At 44.6% G+C, this 24,079-nt stretch overlaps 1 protein-coding gene across 3 annotated transcripts in view; it reads right to left on the bottom strand.

Moving 5' to 3' along the window:
- LOC127614971 (regulator of G-protein signaling 6-like) overlaps positions 1-23,571 on the bottom strand; it is a 31,167-nt gene extending 7,596 nt beyond the window's left edge. The window contains exons 1-6 of one of the 3 annotated variants that reach the window (XM_052086461.1): positions 23,243-23,569; positions 20,722-20,792; positions 19,500-19,595; positions 2,448-2,547; positions 470-520; positions 273-379 (exon numbers count right to left, since the gene is read on the bottom strand). In XM_052086461.1, the coding sequence (XP_051942421.1) occupies positions 273-379; positions 470-520; positions 2,448-2,547; positions 19,500-19,583 (342 nt within the window). In that variant the 5' untranslated portion in view covers positions 19,584-19,595; positions 20,722-20,792; positions 23,243-23,569. Of the gene's footprint in view, positions 1-272; positions 380-469; positions 521-2,447; positions 2,548-19,499; positions 19,596-20,721; positions 20,793-23,242 lie in introns of all 3 variants that reach the window. The other 2 variants (XR_007966767.1, XM_052086460.1) reach the window with 2 other exon arrangements.
- Between the last annotated feature and the right edge of the window lie 508 nt (positions 23,572-24,079).

The raw sequence follows: 24,079 nt of genomic DNA, 5'->3' as shown, positions 1-24,079 counted from the left end.
TTTTCATCTGCATTTAATCTGCATGGCAACTTTGCAACGGGGAGAGGAGCAGTCACCTTAATAGCCAGAAACAGATGCAGATCATTAAATCTCTCCCTGTGTAGCAACGACCCGCAAATAAAGGTTGCTGCTCAGGGCTACATTAAAATAAAATAATAATTTAAAGCAGCTGCTGTAGGTCAAAACTCATTCAATCTGACGTGATCCAACGAAATAAATCCGCTTACATTGTTATTCCGAAGGCCTAAGAATGCACGTGGGGATTCGGTCACCTGAAAGCGGTAAAGGGTGCCGTCATCTTTGAGCGCCAGGACGTGGTCAGAGATGGGGAAGATGTAGCCGTGAGCAGCAATCAGACTCCCCAAGTGGATGGCCTCAGCTATGGAGACAAGGGTGGCTTAAAAAAAAAAAAAAAAAAAAAAAAAGGAGCACCAACTGCTTTCACTAATGACTTGCACCATGCACATACCTGGATCGTCTATAGAGAGGTTTTTCATCAGCCATTGAACAATGTCCACCCCTGTTCAAAGGGAGAAATTTGCTTTAAAACGGGTCACAGTGCCATGACTGTCGCGCGTTGCACAAAGATTGCAATCTAAAGAGACATTTGCTTTGGTTCCAGGTCACAACGGTTGAAAATGGCCATTTCAGAGGACTTCAAAACGGGTGCAATAACTTGGGAAAAGTAACGGAAGGGGGGATGGATTTCCAAAACCGCTAAATTCACATTTTAAATGTAATGAGACAGCCTTGGGCGAGCGGAAAATTCCCAACAAAAGGATTCCGAAAATTAATTTGCTAGAGGGGGGAGATGACTTATTTCATATGAACCAATTAAATAAATGAATAAAGCGAAATATGTGTACAGTATATAAAGATACATACAATTCAAAAGGAAAAAAATAAGTAGGCCACCATTCTCTTTTTGAATATGCATTTTATATTTAATACAACGCACTGGGTGTTTTGAACAGTGATTCTTAACCACGGAGATCATGAGGTGTGCCGTGTGGAAGAATCGGATTTCACTTAAATGGTCCTAAAATGTACAGCAAATGTTTCTTTATTCATCAATCTACGCTTGCAACGTATAGTGACAGGCAGAACCATCAAATTTTCTTACGGTAAATAACAGAAGGTACAATTAAGATGCGAATCCAACTGTTGCCACTCTCCCAACAGAAGACTCTTAAGTCATGGCACGTACTCATTCAGAAAAAAAATGCAAGTAAATTGGAGAGATCATTTCAGTATATAATTTGATGTTTGTTCAGTGGAGTGTTATGAGACTCTTTCAATGGCAATTTTTTTTTTTGCAATAAAGGCTGAGTAAACACTCGTGCATCTGTCACGCTTCCTATTTCTGCAATGATGCCCTTCAAGGATGGACCTTACAGCAACCGGAGTCAAACGTTAGGCACCAAGTACCACCTCAAAAAAAAAAAAACAAGAGGCTCTTCCGCATACCACCACAACCAACAACATTCAAATCATGTTCAAGTAGGGCCGGGTGTTCAACAAAATGAGGTATCATTGCTAAAAGAAATACTGTATTTAATATTTAGCCATTGTTATAGCTCTGAAAATAAAAAGGGCTAAAGTACAGCAAAAGATTTGTACGTAAAAAAAACAACGCAATGTTTAATAAAAAGTGTTGAAATGCTAACGTATCATACTTAAGTTAAATACAACTACATTTTACTTCAACTGCACTAGATTACAGTTCTGCACAGGTTGAACATTTAATTCAGTGATTCGTTGGAGTAGCAGCACACCGAGTACAAATAAGGTTGAACTCGCTGAACTCTGCCTAGCAACAAGTCTGGACCTCATGTGACCAGGGAAATGAATACTTGTAATTTATATACTGATACTTCAAGTTCTTCGTATGATGTAAGAAACCGACATTTAAAAAGCAGCAAATCGATACTATTTACGTTAGTTTTCCTGGCATATACTCAATCATTATTTTTCACATTGAAAAAATAAACATCACTGAGCAAAGCTGCAGGTCATAACTGTCTCAACGTGTAATTGCTTTCTCTGCTCCTGGACAGCATAATGTTTGCTTCATGTGTTCGTCAGCGGCTGCGGCGCGAGCTTGAACGGCCGCCGGGTTGAGGAGTGACTCAAAGAGCCTGGGGGACAAAGATGATTCATGGAAGGCACACATGGAAGGATCGCGGGTGCCCACGTACAAAAACAGCAGAGGGGGCAAGTAGCGGCATTACTCCGCGACAAGGTCAGCGGCCCACTCCGGGCGCTCTCCTCAGTGACGGTGGTCTTATGAGCAACGACATCACCAGTTTCCAGCTGTGACAGCAGCAAATTAAAGTCGCCCACCAAAAGGTCACGTTAGCTTGATTTACCATTAGCGACTCGTACGTTTGTCGGGACCGAGGGCGGCTTCACTGATGCCCAACGTTTACGCAATGTGTTGCGCTCACCTGATACCACACTGGGGATTTTGGACAGGAAGCTTTTGACAGTACGGATGGCGACACCTCCCGCTTTCTCATCTTGTATTCTTGAGACGATGTTCTCAATCTGGAAGGAGGTTCGCATGTTATCACACCGTATGGATTTTGTTTGAACCCTTATCGGTCAGGTTAAACTTGACCTTTTTGGGCGACAGGAATTACCGGTAAAAACAAAACAAAACAAAAAAACCAAGCTATTCTTTTAGCCAGACAGAAATTTTCCGTAAGCTTCCTAACATACACAAAAATAAATATTTTTATATGTCACTCTTTTGTACAAGCGTGCCATTGTTTGTGTACATGAAGGCTATCGTTTCAAATTTACTAAAATGGATGTTGGATTTGCTGGTGGGGGGGGGGAGCAAAGGGAAATAGTAGTGGTGCTAATTTTGTAACTGTCAAGTATCACAAGTATTTGGATCCATGCTTAAACGTTTACCAAGTCACGTCTCTGATCCACTGGTTAAAGGACACTTTGATTCTCTCCTCTTTCATCTCAAACCGCTTCAAACAACAAAGCGTGTGACGGAAAAGTGGTTAGGACTGCACGACTGTCTGTGTTTTATGTTATGTGTTGTGTTTATTATTTTACCTTATGTTAACTGTTTTGTAAAGCGCTTTGTTACAGCTGCCGCTGTTGTGAAAGCGCTATATAAATCAGCATGTATTGTATTGTATTGTATTGTATCTGTTCGCTTGACAACATGGACATCATTTGGGAATCACTTGACTCCCAAGACGACGACGACAGCCAGGAGTCCTTTTGCCCCCATGTAATAATGGCGCTTAGAGTTGCGGCACGGTGAGAGGAAGTCATTAGCTGCCTTCCGGATGACGCCACACAAGAAACATCGGACCCAGTTAACGGAAAAAGGCACCTCCTATCTCTTGGATGTAGGCACTTATGGCAGCAGTGGAGGACCTCGGAGAACGGAACATGGCTGCGACCACGCGATAACGGCTCTTTTGTTCCTCGCTCTAGCCATTATCTCAAGGACGCTTGTGCATCTCAAAAGCGTATATGTAAACACACACACACAGGCCGTATCTTCGGATTCGTAGCATGCGTGCGCAAATTGTTATGAAGTTCCAAAGCCTTAAAAAGCAGAGGCACAATCCATCTAACCTTTAATAACTTACAGTGGACGCAAACTATCCCCCACACTCACATTCATTCACTGCCTATGATCAATTGAGTCTTCAGTCAACCTTCCGATTATTTTAGTGATTAAAAATTGGCAGCATTTAACACTTTACGGGATCTCAGGATTTAGCCAACAAATGTATAAAACACATTCTTCCATCAAATACTGGAAACGCATGACATGTGCCTTGTGTCTGCAATTTGGTGGCAATTTTTCAATTTTGTCATGCCATTTCTTTCATTTTTTTTTTTTCGCCCCCATGTGCCATTTTGACCTCTGAGACATACTGGGTGAATAATGAATGTGTTCCAGATGGTGTGTGATGCTCTGCGGGGTGAGGTGAGAATAAATCCCCCCTCCTAAAACAGGACACACACACACACACACACACACACGGTTGTGTTGCCAAATCAAGATTAATCCGACACCGAGTGCAGAGGTAAGCTCAACACGACAGACTGAAACCTTTGGAACATATAGGAGGGCAAGTGTGGGTGGGAGGGGTTGTCCCAGGTGCACCATCAAAATCCACTGTATTTACACGTCAAATCTTTCCCATTTGTGTGGTAACCACAAGTGAAGCGCCATCCGCCAAACATTTAAAAAAACAACCAGCCAAATGAAGCCCTTTTTCTTGTCCACAATCAGCTCCTGCTGCTAAAATACAGTAATCCCTTGTTTATCGCGGTTAATGGGGACCAAAACCACCTGCGATAAACGAAAATCCGCGAAGTAGTGACCAATAAACATATACAGGTTTAATTTTTAATTTTTTTCCTTAAGTCCACAAGAAGCTGCAAAACAACAGCGAGTCCCATAGAGCAACATAAACAGTACTCCATGTATATGGGAGGAAAAAAAATATGAATGTTTGAAAAAATTCGCGATGTACTGAAGCCATGATGAACCTCGAAATAGCGAGGGATCATGGTACTTGGAAGCACAGTGTATCGAAATTTGTGACACCTAGTGGTGGACAAATAGATTGCAAGGACCTAAACTTGAAGCGTGCGCATTTTGAAGCATGGGTACTACTACAATGTCTCAAAGAGACCATACTTTGCATGGCTTTCATTATAATCCCTTGTAATCATTTGTCCAGATGGACTGTAAAAGCACTAACATTAATTGAGCGAATGCAGATGACGAACAACAAACCCCTCAAATGCAAATGATGTTCAGAGTCGTTTGTTGGTGAAATTTAAAGTTGAGCATATCTCAGACAAACTCCACGAGCTAAATGACATAATTTGCACTTGCTACACAACCACAAGACTATCCCATTTAAGAATTACCGTTGGCATTAGTGAAGAGTAATAAAGTACAAATACTTGGTCACTGTATGAAACACTTTGTTTTTCTAGCCATCCGATTCTTTTGAGTATTTGAAAACATTTGAACATTCTTCTCCTTTAAGTTTGCATTCCCCCCCCCCCCCCCAACGTTCACATATGATCCAAATTAAATAGAGACGAAATTAACCGTGGATGAGAAAGCTCAACAGATTTGGAGAAGCAACATATTCCTCATCATTAAAGAGAATTTGTTGAGGCAGGGTGCTCCAAACATTTGTGGTGGAGGAATCTCAGCCTCAAAATCATGAGCTGCTAGCGTTCAAAAATGGTCTCATCTGAAAGAAGAAGGGGAAAAAAAAACATACCGGTACTCTATTTATTTAGTGTTTGTCATTTCAGAATGTTAGCAAAGCTATAGCAACACGCTTTGGTAGCATTAAACCGACACTAGCTAGCTCTTGATATAAACAAGAACTTTTGTTGGCCCGAGTTATCAAAAACTTACTTTCCAAGTGTGCTCTTAAGGAGTCAAATAACTACTCTTGCCATTTTCTTTTCTTTCCACACACACACACATCTTCATTTCAACTCAAATAGAGACCGCGAGTATTCATCGCCTTTATTTACTTTTGGCCATCGCCTGAAGACACTGGTACACTCATTTCAAAGCTCGTGCAGCTTTCAATTTTCTGCCTTTAAATCTCAGAGCTTTTCCTTCACATCAGGCGTTGCCCTGTGGAAATCCCAATTTAATGATCCCCCAACTTGATTGCCCGCCGAGTCGGAAGTCGGGGGGTGCAACGCCCTGAGATCCAGAAGTGTCCAGCTGAGATGCCGCGCTACACTTTGAACCAATAACATGTAAATGTTGAATCGGCGAGTGTTAATGACGCCAGTGGCTCGTCTCGGCCGAATAAGGATCCACCAAAAGAGGAGCATTCAGATAGACGAGTATTTGTGTGCGTCTGTATGGCAACTGTGATAAGAGGTGCTAAACAATTAAAAGCCTGTCAGTTTCCAGCTCCAGCATTGGCTGTCTAGCTTGACTAAGCCATTGTAGATAAAGCTTGACGTACCTTTTTGTCAATGTCAACTCATTCCCGTAAAAGGAAGAAAAGAAAAAAAAACGCAAAAAAGCTCAAGCGGTGAGCAATTAGTTCAGAGCGAAATGCAAATACACAAGACCAGCTAATCCACGGGGGGGCGCGCATGGGGTCACCTTGCTGTTGACGACACTCAAGGAGGCCAGAAAAAGATGCTCTCCCCTCTTGTAATCGTCTGTTGTTAGCTACTCCATGCGTTGCTAAGGACTTGAGTGGAGTAAAAACACCGATAGTCCACTCAGAGACAAAGTGCTCCGTGCAGATATGAGAGTACAAAAGGGGCTGGGGGGGTTAACTAATAAAAGAGCAGCTGTCTGAAGTGTATCAGCAGCGTCCCAATTTTGCTCCGAGCACCGTGAAGGGGGGGAACGGGGGTTGCCAAGGGCCCGTCAAAAATGAATCACCACTAGCAAAAAGGTCATTTGCTCGGGAGGACGCGAATCACATTAGTTCACCAAGGAGATTGCTTACGCAAGCGAGCCATGCAAAAGCAATTTCCATTCAGCGCGGGGGCTTCTATCACCTCAAACACCTTGGCGTCCTCCTGCATTTGTAGCACCTGAGAGACTCTCTCAGCATGACAGCATGCATATGCTGAACGAGTCCAACTACTGACGTAAATGGAAAGAGGGACATGCACCGTATGAGTATCGGGACACCTGGCCATTACGCTCGCAGGAAGAGGAACAGATGCAGAGGGTCGGTCCCCTGCGGGTTGCCAATGCCCCCGTGGGCCGTTTTTCTTGCAATAGTTTAAATCGTTTTCGGGGGAAAGTCAATTTCTTCCGGATTTGCGTTCCTCATGACAGGGCTCGGTCAGTGAACGGTGAAGCCTCTTCCCGAGACCCTGGAAAAGGGCAGGCGACCCAGGCAATTGGCTCCGAGGTGAAGGAGGCATCGAAAGGCGGAAGACTTTGCATCGTTCCGCGGGGCATTTCCGAACCCTGAGGCTCTAAACTACGACTTAAAAGTCATTGAAAAGAAAAGAATTGCATGAACCATCAAGCACAATTGGCATTTTGGATTTTAAGCTAGTCACGAGTCAATATGTCTTCAATGTTGGGGATTTAATTGTGTCTTGACCATTTTTTAAAAATATAATGCATTTAATTGCAATCTATGCTGATAGTTGTGCATTTTTCACGTCAATAAAATATATCTTGCTTAACTTTTTTTGGGGGGGAGGGGCTTGAATCTAGAAATTCAGCTGCCATGGACCCATGGCGGGATACATTGACAAAAATTCACAACTAGATACCCCACTTAAAAAGTTGACTGAATTTGTTTGCTATGATCCAGATTTTTATATTTTTAACTCATAATATCCTGGGAAAAAAGCTTCAAAAAAATTATATAAACTGTATTTTATATCTATAAAAGCCCCAGAAATGCTTGGACATGGTGTGCGCCACATCTTTACATCCAATACCAATGACAACTTTCCCCATTAGCCGTTTTGTTAAAATTTTGGCCAGTACTTGAAACTATTTTCTTTCGCGCGTCTGGCATGCAGTGGTGTGCGTCGTTATTTTTAGTTGCTTCATTTCCGTATCCAACTCGTCAACGCTTGCTCCTCTGGGCTCAGTCAGTGTTACGAGCGTTACGCAACTTTAACAGGCGCCTAAATGTGAAGAAGAAAGTCAAAGAGACTGCGACAGCGTCGGCCGACAGTGGATAACGCCGAGCTATTTTGAGGGAAGCCGCAACAGTTGAAAGCCGCTATGGGAGCCTCGCACTCCCCCCCACAAGTCTCTTTATCTCGTTGCCAATTTCGTAGCGCGACTGCTCGTTTGGGCTAGCAGACGCTCGTCATTGGAGGAGCGAGAGGCAACTGAATTGAAATTCCACTCTCTCGCGCCCGATACGTCTTCATTTCGAGACTCCTGGTGTGATATTTGCAGAGGGAGCGGTTTGACGGGATGAAACATGAGGACCATCTGTCTTGCATTGATGTTCATCCCTCCCGTTGACACTTTTTGCCGGTGAGGTCTGCTGGTAATTGGGTCAGAGAGGAGAGGAGAGGAAAGTGTCTCAGACGCTGGAGACATCGCGTTCAGAGCGTTCGTGCGAGGAGTCAAGAGGCTAGCGAGCAAGATTTAGCCTTCACACAATTTCTTGTCAATATTGACTGCAGATTTGAACTGCGAGGGCTGGCAACATGGAGGTGAAAGCACTCGTCTCACGCATGCACATCCATCAGAAAGTCCTTTTAATGGAGCCGTGGGGCTCGTTTGCCGGCTACACATACACGGACAATGCTGGGGACATTAAGTCATTCACTCCCAAAGACGTGTTTAAACGTCTTTTCAGACTTGGCCGGTACCTAATGAGTTAATATGCCATGTCCTAAATAAACAAAAAGCTTGAAGACCACCAAATGAAACAGAGTCCTACCTACTCACCGGCAACTGCTACATTGCAATATTGATTTGAATTCAGCTTCCATGGTGAGAAATGTTTGTTGGCTGCTGCATTCGAACACAACAGAGACTGCTCTTTGGCTTGTTGTGTCAAATCCTGGTGCGCAGGGACCCCTATCCAATTAATCGAGATCATTTTAATCAATCGTGTCTCTCCCTTCCGCTGTTTGCGTCGCCATATGTTCCCGGTAGGAGGCTTCCTACATTGAGCATCTCCTGCATACTCGCATGCAACAAGCTGAGGTTCTCTTGACCTTTCAATGTGCATGGATTTTCCTGTCTTTGTTGGCGGCGTAAGGAAAGGACACATTAATCCTTGCCGTGGTCCGACTGTCACACACGCACGCATTGCAAACTTGACCTTACTCTTACCTGTGCTTTTTCTAGCCAAGACAGAGGAGAGCTTTGCAAGTCATTAGACCTCATTCGCTAATAAATGCACAGGTTCCGTTTGTACTCCAAATTAGAGTTCGATTCACAACCAGACTTGGGGTGTAACAGAATACATGTGTTGGCGTTACGTATTCAGGATACAATCCATCAACTATCTGAGCCGCTTATCCACACGTAGGCGTGCCGGAGCCTATCCCAGCCGATGTGGGGCAGCGGGCGGGTACATCCTGAACTGCCAGGCAATTGTGGAGCACACATCGACAAACAACCTGTCACACTCGCAGTCCCATCCAGGGACAATTTGGAGTGTTCCATGAACCTACCATGGAGGATATGCAAACGCCACACAGGAAAGGCGGATCCCGGAATCGAACCTTGCACCGCTGCACTGTGAGGCAAACGGGCAAAACCAATTTACATCGTGCCACCTGTATTCAGGATCCCCATCCCCTCCAAAAAAAGTACTGTGTGTGTATATTTGGTAAAAATGTCGATTATTTGCAGTTATTCCATTTTTAATAGAGAGAGAGAGACGCCGCAGTTGAGTCATCACCCGCTCTCAAACAAAACTGGCCAAAACAAGGGATTGATGGTAACCGTTTTGTGCCGTCTGGACAACTTATTCTTTTTTTAAATAACAATCACAAAGAAACGTGAACGGTCAAAATCATCCATCCTGGCGGTTAGCTTCGAGGAACGCTAAGAGCTAGCAGGCTAGCCCAACATCTGCAACTTGGAAATACTTAATTGCTGTCACGAATCACCCACAGTTTTACTATTGGAAAAAGCCATCATCTGCTTAACTAGTCACCGAGAATAAAATATGTCTCCGCCTGGGGTTGAAATCATTTTTTTTTCAGCAAACATTTGTGCGTCCAACATGCATACGCAAGTCGAAAAAGAAAAATTCCATTCAAATAAAGTTGATGCTTTGTTCGAGCCTTTTGAGATGTGCTTTTCTCCACCACTAATAAAAATAACAATTTAAAAAAAAAACTTTTTCACACAACTCCTAACGTATTGGAGCACGTCCCGACAACATGGAACTCAGGTGACCTAAACTGGACCGTCTGCACGGCTTTATGGAAAAGGCTCACCTGATGAGGATGTTTTTCTTCAACCTTAATAGCTGTGAAATTAAAGAGGCGTGTTCCCCGCTGGCTGACAGATATCCAATATTGGCAATAAAGTATCGCTACCTCCAATTTGAGCGAGCTAATAAAAAGTCCGGTGGCGGGACCGACAGAGGGAAAATCTCACCCTCATGCACCATGAAGCCACACGCGGCCAAACAGTAATACGCTTTGGTGCCCTCGGTCCTGAAATGGGCCGATTCTTTTCTCCCCGTAGAGGCACTGGCCTTCATCGGGCCATGGCCCTCGTCTCATTTGTCTAATTACCATCTTTTTATTGCCATTTAATGAAACTGAACCAAGCCTGAAGTGGCCTGTGCTCAAATTTTACAAACTGTCGAAAACAATGGAAATCAATGGACGGTAAAGCGCAACAGAGGTTTTATGCCATTCCAATTAGCAGCCTGGCTCGCTGCTAATTGATTATTAGGTCAACAAAACACGGGCTAATGCACAGAGTGACCACATCGGGCTAGAAATTTAGAAAGCTAGAAATGAAGGCCAAAAATCCGGAATATGAAACATCGCCACTACAAAGGGCTTCAATGATTCAATCCGCTTCCTGGAAAAGGATTTTTAATCCGATCTCAATTTTTGTCAAGATGAAAAGTAGACGAATATGAATCCCACTGTGATTTAATCAAATGTATTGGGAAAAAAAATATTAACTACGCTTCTTTGGCACCCATTTCATTCGGATTTAATTAAAGGTAACAATGTAATTGTGGGGACCATGAAATGTGTAATGCAGCAATAAAACACAAGTACCGTAGATGTCAGCACCAGTTTAACAAAATGACACGATCTGGTCCCTCACCCACCACACATGCACCTGATCCTACATATCTAATCACATTACACAGCGGAGAGGGGTTAAAAATTAATCACGTCTCGGTTTAGCATAAAACAATTCGGTCACCAATGAAAAAAAAGATCAAATCAAATCGAAGCATTCACGGTCTAAATCTGCGTCCTGTGCAGCAACTCTCATCCAAAAGAGCAGAAGTTGAATTAAAAATAGTTTTGTCACAAAAGCTGGACATATTGACAACATTCAAAACAATTTAGGGGCATATTCTCCCGTGCGCTTTTGCAAGAATCGGCATCACTCGCTCAAGCTCCATTGTCGACTGCTGCGAGTTTAAGTACTCTACTCTATGATCCTCCAATAAATAAAACACCTGCTCCACACACTTTACGAGAAAAGAGAATGTTGCTAATTTGGAGGATATAAAAAAAAAAAAACAGGACGATGATAGAGATGATAGATTTGGTCTCCCATACCAAGTTATTAATGAAACTAACAAAGCGGAAGTAGGCCCACGGTAGGTCTGTTTGTCCAATTTAGGTGGTCAATGGTGGGAAGAGTTCTTTGCCACTTTTTAGCTATCAGTATTTAGCATTTTGACAACATCATTAGATTTATATGAACATACTGCAACCAACGTCAAATGGAGTGTCCTCTCCAAGTTGAAACACATTCGAGGTCATCAGATTTTCATGTGCGGTGGCACAGCTTAACTGAGCAAGACGAATGGGTACATCAGTGGCCGGGTCAAGGATCCCGTTCGGGATGCAGGTCCGTGTTTGGGAGCGGAGCCACACGGCGTGGGTCCGGCCCTCGCCGGGCTTTCCTTAACAATTGTGACCTGGTGACTCATCCCTGCCTCAGCCTTGACCCACAGACCATTAGGGAGTCACAACAGACGCACATGTCAGGATACTGAAGTCCAAGGAAACATTGAGTCACAGCCTCACTTTCAGGCCAGCTCATTTGTACCCAGCGCATTTTCACGACTGTAAGACAACACATAAGGGTCCATTTTTCTCACGGTCACCTCGCGCATGCAGCGAGTTCCAAATTCTGTGAATGCTATTGGGTGACTTCGACGACGGGCCCGCTTGACAGACCGTTGTTGTGCCGACACGTTGCTTATGTAGAGAAACGGTCGTATCCGAGGACAGCGGACGTTAAAGTGGGAAGGGTGGGTGTGAAAGAGGGCACTAAAGACACAACATCACGAAAACAGCCCCTACGCTTACGAAACAGCTTAAGTTGCTAACTATCACTTACGCGGAGGACCGTGGGAATCGATCAGCCACGAGATCATTCGAAAACCACTAATCGATGGTGCTTGTTGCTTTTGTTGGATGACACGGCGCGATCTATCCATCCGGGCAAAGACGACCGTGGCGCAGCAACATCCGGCGGATTACAAGAAAAGACGGCCAACCTAAACTTTTACTGCCGTAAGAAATGTAATGTTCTGCCTTACATGAAATAAAGACGCTTTCTTGCCAATTCTAATCTTTTATTCTGCCACTGTTCTCTCAACCAATCCCAACATTTCGACACACTTGCTGGGGCTACGGCAAGTGATGAGGTACAAGCATAATTAACATTTTCAAATACTGTACAACAAAATGATTGTCGAAAAACACATCCAGTCCAACCACATCACCATCATGGACGACTTGCCACTCACTTTTGACATCCCGGTAAAGGGAAACAAAATCTGAGGTCTTGGAATGTCTTCTTTTCGGAAGCAACGTAGAGCAAAAGATTTAAACAACGAAATCGGATCTGTATCAAGTCCACAGTGAACAGCCACAACATGCCCAAAAAAGTGAAATGCTCATGACAATTTACAACAACTGCTTCTCAGTCGTATCGGCCTCTGTGGGCATTATTAGTCAGTCAAAGACTATAAAACAATTTCAATTTTACATGACGAAAACCTTCCAGAGTTTGATCCACCTTCGCCTAAGATGCAAACTAGAAATGCTGAATTTAATACTGTTTATTAATTTATCGATTAATTGTTTGAGTGTTGAAAATGTTGCCTACAAAATATAAAACTGCACAATATATTTTTCTTTTTAGTATCATCCTTTTAGAAGTCTAGATTTCTTGAATTTTACAGAATGGCGAGCATAAAACTGGGACAAGTGCAAACGAGAAACCTTTCCAAACAAGATCCCCGAAGGTTTGAACAAGCAGCTCTGAAAACGGGAAGGAAAGCGATTTTCAGGGTCGCGTTGCATAACACCGCTGCAGGTTTTGCGGCATCTGCGCCGATAAATGTGCACATCATGCTGATATTTCTGAATTTATTCTGAATCATCACATTAGCCTCCAGAGATGTGATTGCATCTTCATCTCCACTCTCTAGGTCATCTCAGAGTATAACACTCTCGCTTCCTAATGTTCTTTTAAAATGTGTCATCATTCACAGTAAATGACCCGCTGGATGATTCCAATTTTTTTTTACTGTTCCCAGTAATTCAATCAAAGCCGACAAATGCTCCGGCGGTCGTAGCTCAGCCTTGGATGCCTCACAACAAGTACATCCTTTTAAAAAGACATCACTCCATGAAGTAAATCTTTTATCCATCCGTTAGGATTGCGCCTCTGACCGTTAAAAAGAAAATACAGATTTAATATCCTTATACATTGATACAAGCGGATTGGGCTTGATGATGCACCCTCGTATCCATGACAGTCAAAGAAGCTGATCTTCACCTCCCAGATCTTTTCTGCATTTTCTCACAATTACGAGCCAAAATGAGGAAAATGGTATTGAAACTACCGCAACTGCAAGTAGAGAGGACACTTTGCACAACCGAAATGAAGTACATTGGGGGCACAGCGATTGCTGTAGTTGGCTGAGCTAACAATTCGAGGTTGAGGCAAAGAGCAAAGTCTGAATTGGTGCCAGGTCAGGTCATGCTCCTTGATTCACAGAAACCAGGACAGGGAAACTCACTTTGTTGTCGCCGGAGCCAAACAGCAAGCAGCCATGGGGAAAGGCAAACATGCTAAATCAGACCATGGGATGGGGGGGCGGCGCTTCTAGGAAGGGAGATTGACAAGGCAAGGAAGGTCACGGCTAGACTTGGTTGGCAACGGAAGAACAATCCACTGCTGGTGGGTCTTAAACAATCTGGCAATTGATTTCGTGGCCGTGGCAGACTGACGGAATGAAAAGTTGGGTAGGTGGCAAGAAAAAAAATGACTGGGAAAGCACACGGGTGACACATGGCATTGAATGAACACTTGTAGCCCTCTTTGAAAAAGGCCAATCCTTGAAACTATCGTTTGACGACATGTTCCGACCACGTTACAGGAGCTGCTGAGGTTTCGGGCATGGCGACGCCTTCGAAATGGCAGTCCAAGAGGGACCAATAAAAATAAGCAATTGCCAAAAAGTGAGGTTTGATACACATTTTGTTAAGTTAATCAACGCAGCTAATTATAAAGCTTTCCTCCCCCGCAAATGCTAAAAGTGTCTTGCTTGCTTAAACTGCAAATTTTAAGAGTAGCACATGAGAAAATTGACAAGTGGGGAAAAAAAACTCATCCCTGTCTGGCCCCATCTGGTTCCTCTAATTAGATTAAAGAAAGCGTTGCACCCAAGGAAAAACAAGCGACAGAAGGCGTGACTGGCGAGGTGTTAATCATTTGAAATGGCACTCGCGGGAACACACCTGGAGGTTTGCACTGACCTGTTACTTTCATAAGCTTTGCTGAAACTATCGCCGAATATCCACCTCCATGAGAGGTGGGGGGGTAGCTCAGCCCTCGTTTGCCAGCAACCGGACACAAAATTTGCAAACGGAAGAAGCAGAGTCAAGGTACCGTACCTCAAGCAGCTTTGGGTTTGGTTGCGATTTCCGATCAACAATAAATACAAAACACTGCGTGCGTTTTCATCTGTTGTGGATGAAGCATATGGCCCCTTTTCCACAGCCATGCGTGCGATTTGCCCATGGTCATAACATGCAGCGGTATTTGATATTGACGATTTTTCAGCTAATGGATTGAAAAAAAAATTTTTTTTGAACAATTCTGCTGAGGACAAAGTGTCCGGTGACCCCGGGTCAAGGTTCACACTGCCACTCAAGAACAGGGGCTGCTGACTTGGCATCGAGAGGATCTCATTCTGGCTACAACACGGCACACGCTTGAGAAAAGGCTTTTTTATGTTTTTTATAAATACATCAATAGCATGAAAGAAAATATATTAATGTATTACGACTCAAATGCTCCTCCACCTGCAGGTAATTGACCATGTGGTAAAATCGGCTGCCGCTGGCGGACTCATTATTTGCGACAAAACCGCGTGTAATGTTTAGCCAATTTAATTTCATGCGCAACTTTCTGATTTAGAACAATGTATGCAGGAACTGAACCCGTAAGTGTCCAAATCTTTGCACCACTGGGCCCAGTGCAAGTGAACCGGCAACTTTCACAACCCTGGTTGTTGATTTAATACAATACGACACATTTTTGTTTTGTATGATCCAATCCAGGCGGCCTGGTGGTCGAACGGTTAGTGTGTCGGAGGGTTCGATTCCCGCTCTGGCCTTCCTGTGTGGCGTTTGCATGTTCTCCCCGAGTCTGCGTGGGTTTTCTACGGGTATTCCGGTTTTCTCCCACACATTCCAAAAACATGCGTGGCAGGTTAACGGAACACGCTAAATCACTGGTGTCCAACTCAAGGCCCGGGGGCCAGATGTGGTCCGCGAAATCTCACGTGTCAACTTTGACGATGATTGCTAAAATCTGTACCAAAATGTCAACTTCTCATACGTAATAATTTTTTTGTTACCAAACCCCTCATTACACTAACAATCGCTGAATTAATCATTATTCGTGTCTTCTTTATACGTTTTCACGTTCATGTTTTGATATCAGGCATTTGGAAGCAGTGCCATGAGCACCTTGGCGCTCCCGCAGAAAGTCTCGGGTCGTTATGAATACAGTACGAGGAGCCTTGTGTGCAACTGCTTTTTCAGCAAGTGACAAGTAGGAGGCCCAGGAGGCTTTTTAACAATTTTTTTTAGGGCGGTTCAAACGTAGTACACGGTGGTCTCGCTTGCTGCAAGATGAATAGACGCATGCACAAAGCTTCCAATTAGCGGCAGCCAAAACATGCAGAAAGAAAGAACTTTTACATCATTAAGATGCACACAAACACTGGCCGGCACAAGCGGATGGACGCCCGTTAGTTGGAGTACGCTGCTGGCCGATAGAAGCTTTTGGCACAGGACGCGCTCCCGTCACTGGAGAAAAGCCTTTTTATGTCACTCACAGCGGTTCTCTAGGTGAATAATCCTGTCAACAGCGCGGCCGTTGCCAAAACGCTCTCAATCATCATCCAATTATGAAGCCTTTCCACTGGACTTCCAGGATTTGGTTGGGGCTTCTGCTTGAACTGCAAAGCGGGGCGGCGTTCACGTCCGAGGCATAGCTGTACACTTGTTTTATCAGACTGGAGAGTGCCAACGCTGGCACTTGGCACGGAGGGAGGCTTCGCTTAGATAAACACTGCCGTGGTGCAAAACAAAGATGCCATCATACGTGATAAAAGCATCGGCTGTGTTCAGAATGTTTGTACCAGGAGGGTTTGCAAGCACGTCAGGAATTTGGCGATATGAACTTGAATTGTTTGGCGGCCAAAAAACTTGGAATCAGACCTTGCGTTTCAAGGAAACTTGTCATAAATTTCAGTACGTTTCAGCTCAGAAAATAGTGACTACTTGAAAGCACGAGAAGTGACATCAAGTGTACATCCAATTAAGTGCATATTATATGCATTTTTTGGGGGGGGGGGGGGAGTAGGTTTATTTATTTCATACTTTCAGGGGGGAAAAAAACATCGTGATCTTACCATTACTGCAAGGGTGTAAATTAGTGTTTATTTTTATATTATCATGATCAGTATTATTATCATTACGAAACATTGTCAATGCAAGTGTAATCCGGTCAATTGATTCCAACTTGGGATATATGAAGCCACTGCAACTATTTATTCATTCATTCATCTTCCGAACCATTTGATCCTCACTAGGGTCGCGGGGGGTGCTGGAGCCCATCCCAGCTGTCTCCGGGCAGTAGGCGGGGGACACCCTGAATCGGTTGCCAGCCAATCACAGGGCACACAGAGACGAACAACCATCCGCGCTCAGACTCACACCTAGGGACGATTTAGAGTATTCAATCAGCCTGCCACGTACGTTTTTGGAATGTGGGAGGAAACCGGAGCACCCAGAGAAAACCCACGGACAGGGAGGCCAGAGCTGGAATCGAACCCGGTACCTCTGCACTGTGAAGCCGACGTGCTAACCACTGGACTACCGGGCCGCCCTGTAGCTATTTATGAAAACAAAAAAAGCTGTCTAGAAGGATCAAATATTTGAATTTTCTAATATGAATTGGGCGCATCAGGAAAAAAAAAAGGGGGGGGGGGGTGAAGAGAAGCAACAATATGGGGAGTGCGATTCTTTGAACGCGTCATCATACCACAGCCCAAATCATATTCTGCCTGCGCCCGCTGAAGGCTATGAAGTGTCCTGCAGATATTGAATTCTGTCGTCTTGCCTCAGTTCCTCTTTCGCTGAGAAAGAGACTGGAGGACTGCAGCACCTCAAGCACATGCACAGACAAACACCAAGCACCGCTGCTCAACACTCGGCCTCACGAATAGCCCACCTCTCAACGCCTACGCAGCCACTAATACGTTTTTTTTTGCAACACATCCAGAGCATGCACACATTTCCCATGCCGTACTCTGAACTCTTGACAAGAACATTCTGGACTCCACAGAGCACATCTGATGGCTTAAAGCCGATGGGTCTTTACTCGAGTCTTCAATCTGCGCACGTACACTAGTGCTGCATTTCAAAAGACTGCTTGACCTCCATGAAATTTTCAGTGCTGTGGCGAGTTAGAAATTACAGCACAAAAATGCTATTTACCGCTTTCGGGTCACCATTGCTGCACTGCTCGATGATAACCTGCCAAGTCCACTTCACGACCACTTTGATTTTCACAAATTCTCTGCGTAGATTCAGCAATAAGGAAATTGGTTTAGTGCCAGGGTTTCACGGAGCCACGAAGGCAGGGTGTGTCAAACTAATTTTAGTCAGGGGCCAATTTGGAGTTACATCTTCCCTCTGAGGGCCGTTATGACGGTGAAACTACAAAATGATGACTTGTACACAACAAATGAAGACATCCCTAGTTTTGAAATCAGTTAAAACGATCAATGTAATTTGTTCAATGAGGGTAAACATAATTAGTGTAAAATCAAGATAATTGATTACAATTGACAATTTGACATTTCGGTACAGATTTTAGCACTTTGACACATGATTTGCTTTCGCGGGCGACAAAAAAATGACCTGGCGGGCCGGATCTGGCCCCCAGGCCTTGAGTTGCACACATGTGCCCTAAGGGGAAATGGAAGAAGAAAAAACCCCAAACTTTGCATTATCTCGCAAAGTATGCAAGATATTGTAATCTTTTTTTGGGGGGGGGTGGACACTTTTTTTTAAATGCGCGATTTTGTACTTTCGGGTCAGCTTGGCTAATGTCCGCTTCACTCTCATGCACGGCTGATTGAGAGACACCACTTCGGAAAGGAGGGAATCAAGAACAAATTTCATGTCTTTGCATTTCAAGACGATGATCAAAGTAAAAGTCAGTACAACTCGCCAACGGGTGAAAACACGCCGTGTTTGTTTTCAGTTACTCGGACGATGACCCGGAAATACATCAACGCCATTTGAAACAAAAAAAAAGGACAAATTCAATGTTTATGCATTCAAGCCTCGACCGTTTCCCGTTGGCGGGCACACTCCGAACGCACAATATGACAAAAACTCCCCGTGGGCTGCACGCTGACAAACAAAAACCTGCCGCTCCATCAAGGCGCCTCCGGGCCTCAGCGGTGTTGCATAACGAAGCCTCGCTCCAGCGTAATCCACGAAGATGTGCAGTGTTGGTGTTCATTTGCAGCACGGTAGAAAATAACGGATGAGGGGTGGGGGGGGGGGGGTATTGACAAGAGAGGAGGAGACAATGGGCACACAAAGTGACCCACATACTGAAGATGACTGCAGCCTTGCGGCTCACGTGTCAAAGAGGAATTAGGAGACTTGACTCTGAGAGCCAAAACAAAATGACAAATATGAAAAAAAAAGTATCAAAAGTACATTGCTCGCCACCGAGTCACGCTTCACAACTTCACCTATTCTTATTTTTGAAGCTATATGCCCTGTTATTTGCACCTGCAGTTTCGGTGCCGTTTATGAAATGCCGCAAGATGGCGCTAAAAGCCTGCGTCAGTCACAAAGTACATTTATTGGTCCAAGAATGTATGCTGAAGAAGCTGCCGTCCTTTCCATTACAGCCACAATAAGCAGAAAGTGTTATTAGCAACACCGGGCAATCAATTGCCGCATCTGACTTCCGCTATCGGTCAGCCATTTTGCCAGTCGATGACAGCGAGGAAAACCGACGGAACCAGATTCAAATAGACGGCAGTCTCGCTCGACTGCTTCCATGCCTTCAACGCTGGACATGTGAAGCCTGTCCGACTTGTGACGGAGACACTTAATTCTGAGGAGACTTTTTTTGAAAGTGAGAGACTGCGGTGCGATACGGACCAGTGAGCCGTCACAACCCGAGAGACATGGCCCCTCCCCCACCAAAGAGAGAAAAAAAAATTCTGAGTCAGGCTTGCCTTTCTGTAGACAATCATGTTTGGAGAGTCCTCATCTGGATCCGCGAGGCCCACGCCGACTCGCTCTTTGGAGCCCTCGGCCATCTTCACTCAGACCTGTCAGACAAAACAGACACGCCACTTGAACAGCAGGACAATTCTGTTTTAAAACGCAAGATGTGTATCTTGTAAGACGTGTAGTCGCAGTGTTAGAGAAAGCCACTTTGTCATCCAGAGAGCACTTTCGCCTCAAGTCAGTCGTACGGCAAAATAAAGTTCTTTAACCAGCGACTGTATTGATTGGATGGATCACACGACCTAGGCTCGTATTGATTTGAAAGAGGAGGTTTTAAGAAAGCATTTAATTTGTAACGCAAGTCAACCAAACTATTCCACCAGCATGCCGATGCAAATCTGCACTAATGATGATGATCATGTTGCAATGATGTGACAAAAACGTTGGCTGTTCTTCGGATTCCTTCTTGGACATAAGTGAATAAAATTCTTATTAAAATTATAATTATTTTAAAAAACTCCACATTTCAAACTGGTGAAATTAAGTTGAACCATTAAAAAAAAGTTACATGGTATAAAAATTATTTGCCACACAACAAAATACGCTTGTAGATACTAATTGTATCTACAGAAAATACTTAAATACTTAAGAAAATACTAATTGCCCCAAAATTTCAAGACGTAAAAACTCGGCAAATTGTTCTTGATCAAACAATGGTCATTGTTGCCATACATTTCAATTTATACTTTGAAGCTGTGCCAACTTACATGACAGTTTTAGCCCTCCCACCTCCAAAAAAATAATGGAATGAATGTTTTTTACAGGGGAAAGTGTAAACATGTAAATTTCACCCCCCAAAAAATAAATGAGCAAAAGTAAAATCAAACTGTGAGCCAAAAAGTTGCAATGAGGAACAAAAAAAATGTCACTTTTTTTTTCTTTTTCTCAAGTGGCTTTGCCCTATGAGAGGCTGCCACAGCGAGTCACTCACAGCCCACATACTGCTTCCAAAATGATCAAAAATCTAACTTGAGATGTTGCCAAACGTGCTAGTGTGTGTTTTGTTATCCAATAAGAAAAAAAAAGAAAAAAAAGTCAGCCAAGGCAAGTGCCGCTGAAATTTACATATTTATTCATGAAATTAAGACTGCTGGAGATGAAGAACCGAAAGACCCCCATCTCACGCTTGGCTAGAAACTATTAGCAGCACACAACGGGCACACTCACCAAGGGTGACGACACCTTATGACAACAACCACCACGAATGGAGCCACAGCACAGGTGGAACTAAATCCAACCTGAATAAGAACAAACAGGTGGGCAGAACGCACGGATGGCAAGAGATGATTGGCTGACCCGAGAAGAACTGAGACAACGAGAGCAGCTGGAGACGATTAACATAACGACCAGACAAAGAAGAAAAAACTAACTAACTAAGAAAAAAAAACGGAATCAAAGACAAGCCTCATCCGCTCGCCTACCGATGGCTTTGCGAAAATAAGATAAGATAAGATATCCTTTATTCGTCCCACACTGGGGAAATTTACAATCTGTTAAGAGATTTATTTACGACCACGCCATCACTTTCTCCAGGCTGTCCCCTCGCGTGAATGCCCCCCCCCCTCCCCCCACTTTCTCTCTTGAATTAATTCTATTCCACAAAGGATTTTCATAACCCGGCCTGACACATACTTTACTACCGAGGGCTCCGGTGTGTATTAAATGGGTTAAGGCCATTGTTAGTCCTTTAATCGGCCTGTGTGGTGGTGGTGGTGGTGGTGGTGGGGGGGCGGGGGGGGGTTGGATTACACGCCCTGTACACACTTCCTCATGTTTGCCTCTTGCGGAAACAGAAGTGTGGAAAAAGAAGGAGATATAATAATTCTTTTTTTTCAACAAGTAGAGAGGCCCCCTGTTGGCTTTGAAGAATTGCATTTTGAGGTAATTTATCTGCTGGCTTGGGAAAAACTGGACCAGACAAAAGAAACAAAAAAAAAAGAGAAAAAGTGGCACTGAAAACATGTGTTTGAAAATTTCCAGGACTGGTCCGCCAAGCGCAATATTTCAAATCCAAACAACAAGCTCATGTTGTCCTTATCAATATGCACTAGCCCGATCAATCGGCATGTCTACGGAGTGATTCTGTCGCGTTTGCTTGATTCAGTGCGCGAGAAGAGGTGAGCAACTAGCGGCTGCTTCACAATGACAACAGGCCAAGGCGCTGAGCATCTGACAGTTCCTGGCTGAGAACAACTTCTGCTATGCTGAAACAAGCTATTTCCTCACCTGACCCCCCGCCCCCAGCCCCCACACCGTCTTCTTTACTATGTTCATCAATCTGACCTGATTGGAAGATGCAAATGACATCAAATGGCTTGGAAGCATCCTTCCATGAATTTCGACGGGAGAGCAAAGGCTGAGAAGTTGCGTTAGACGCTAGGGGGCGCTACTTCGAAGCCAAAAGCTCGTAGTTTGTAGCTTAGATTTGAAAAATATATTTATCAAGCGGGGGGGGGGGGGGCTTTAGGAATTTCGGGAAAAGCTGTTAATTTTACCGAATGGCCGGTGTATTTCCGGGACGATCCTGGCCACCATGGCCGCTAGCCACCGTCCTGTCCGTCAAGCATTACATATTAGCTCGCGATGGCCGCATGTCGTCGGCAACTACGTTGACGGCCCCTCGCTGACAACTTTTTGTCTGTCAACTGTGATTCGACAATAGTTCACTGGAGCTGAAAGTTGTAATTCCATTGAACACCTTGAGAAGATTCATTCATTCATTCATTCATTCATCTTCCGTACCGCTTGATCCTCACTAGGGTCGCGGGGGGTGCTGGAGCCCATCCCAGCCGTCTCCGGGTAGTAGGCGGGGGACACCCTGAATCGGTTGCCAGCCAATCGCAGGGCACACAGAGACGAACAACCATCCACGCTCACACTCACACCTAGGGACAATTTAGGGTGTTCAATCAGCCTGCCATGCATATTTTTGGAATGTGGGAGGAAACCGGAGCACCCGGAGAAAACCCACGCAGGCCCGGGGAGAACATGCAAACTCCACACAGGGAGGCCGGAGCTGGAATCGAACCCGGTACCTCTGCACTGTGAAGCCAACGTGCTAACCACTGGACTACCGGGCCGCTCCTTGAGAAGATTTTTATTTTTACATTTACTTTTTTACAAATACAGCCCCCATCCATTTTCTATCAAGCTCGTCCTCATTGACCCCAATGTGGTTGAGCTGGAGCCTACCCTAGCTGATATTAGGCAAGAGGAATTACGAATTAAGAGAATTACAAAACTCGTACAGATGCATCAGCATACACACACATTTACATCTCTGGACCAAACTTTGTCGCCCCTCGAGTGATCCCTATACATGCACCTCTGACTTCAGGACACCTGCTAACCGCTAGACCACAACATTCAAGAGCTCACTTCAGTTATGTTAAAAGCCAATTTTATTCCTTTCTTACTGTCATGCAACAATAGTCCCGGAGACAAGAAACAACTTCCCCACCCCTTAAAACTGCCCCAGCATGCAAATGAATGGCCACGGAGGGTTGGCATAGGATGTCCATTGAAGTGAAACAACATAAATTCACACAGCAACCGTCGGGGGAAAAAAAATCACACGTCGGGCCCACTGACAGTCACTCTCATGATGTGTGTGTGTGTGTGTGTGTGTGTGTGTGCGCGCGCACATGTACGACACCTGCCAGCTGCCACAAAGTGAAGCCCCCATTACCTTAGAAAGCAAAGAGCGGCCGGCCCTGTCCGCTGCGCTCCTTTCCGCCGGCTTGGCTCCCTCCTTAGCAACAAGCGGCGGACGGGTTCATGGTGTCATTGGCAAGAAGAAGGGATGAAGATGAGGAAGGGTGGGAGAGAGAGAGAGAGAGAGAGAGAGAGAGGAGCAGGTTTTCTCGCTGCAGTGCGTTCCTCCTCCTCCTCTTTCTTCATTCTGGTGGTTTAGTTGAGGAGATCCTCGCCTCGTCCTCTCCACCCCTCTCCCTCTGTCAGCTTCAGGGCGAGAGAGAGAGAGAGAGAGAGAGAGAGAGAGAGAGAGAGAGAGAGAGAGAGAGAGAGAGAGAGAGAGACAGAGATAGAGAAAGAGAGAGAGAGAGAGAGTGGCAGACCAAGTTGGAAAGAGTGGAGGAATGAAGGAATTTAGAGAGAGTGTAAAGAGAAGAGCGAGAGTGTGTGTGTGTGTGTGTGTGTGTGTGTGAGAACGTGCAGTATAAAAAAAGAAACATTGCGTGAGCAGCGGAAGGCTAAGTTGTGAATGCTGTATTGTCGGCGTGCTGAGCGTGCTTATTCTCCTAAGTAGGCTAGGAGTTATTTTTATACCTCATCTCTATAAATCATTGAATTATGTAATAATAATGGGGGGGGGGGGGGGTGAAACTTGTAGTTTGAGGATGCGCATTTGCATGTCCCTTCCTTCGACATGCAGTCATTCAAGCTTAAATGGCAACAGATGCATTTTTATTATTATCCCCCCCCCCCCACCACCACGATTACCTCTGCCTGTAATGCGTGACATTCTCATGCAAGGGATGCTGTGCAAATGCCTGCAATGGAGTTT

This window comes from Hippocampus zosterae, chromosome 14 (assembly GCF_025434085.1).
Source record: "Hippocampus zosterae strain Florida chromosome 14, ASM2543408v3, whole genome shotgun sequence".
NCBI lineage: Eukaryota > Metazoa > Chordata > Actinopteri > Syngnathiformes > Syngnathidae > Hippocampus > Hippocampus zosterae.
This window is presented reverse-complemented; position numbering and strand designations above follow the sequence as displayed.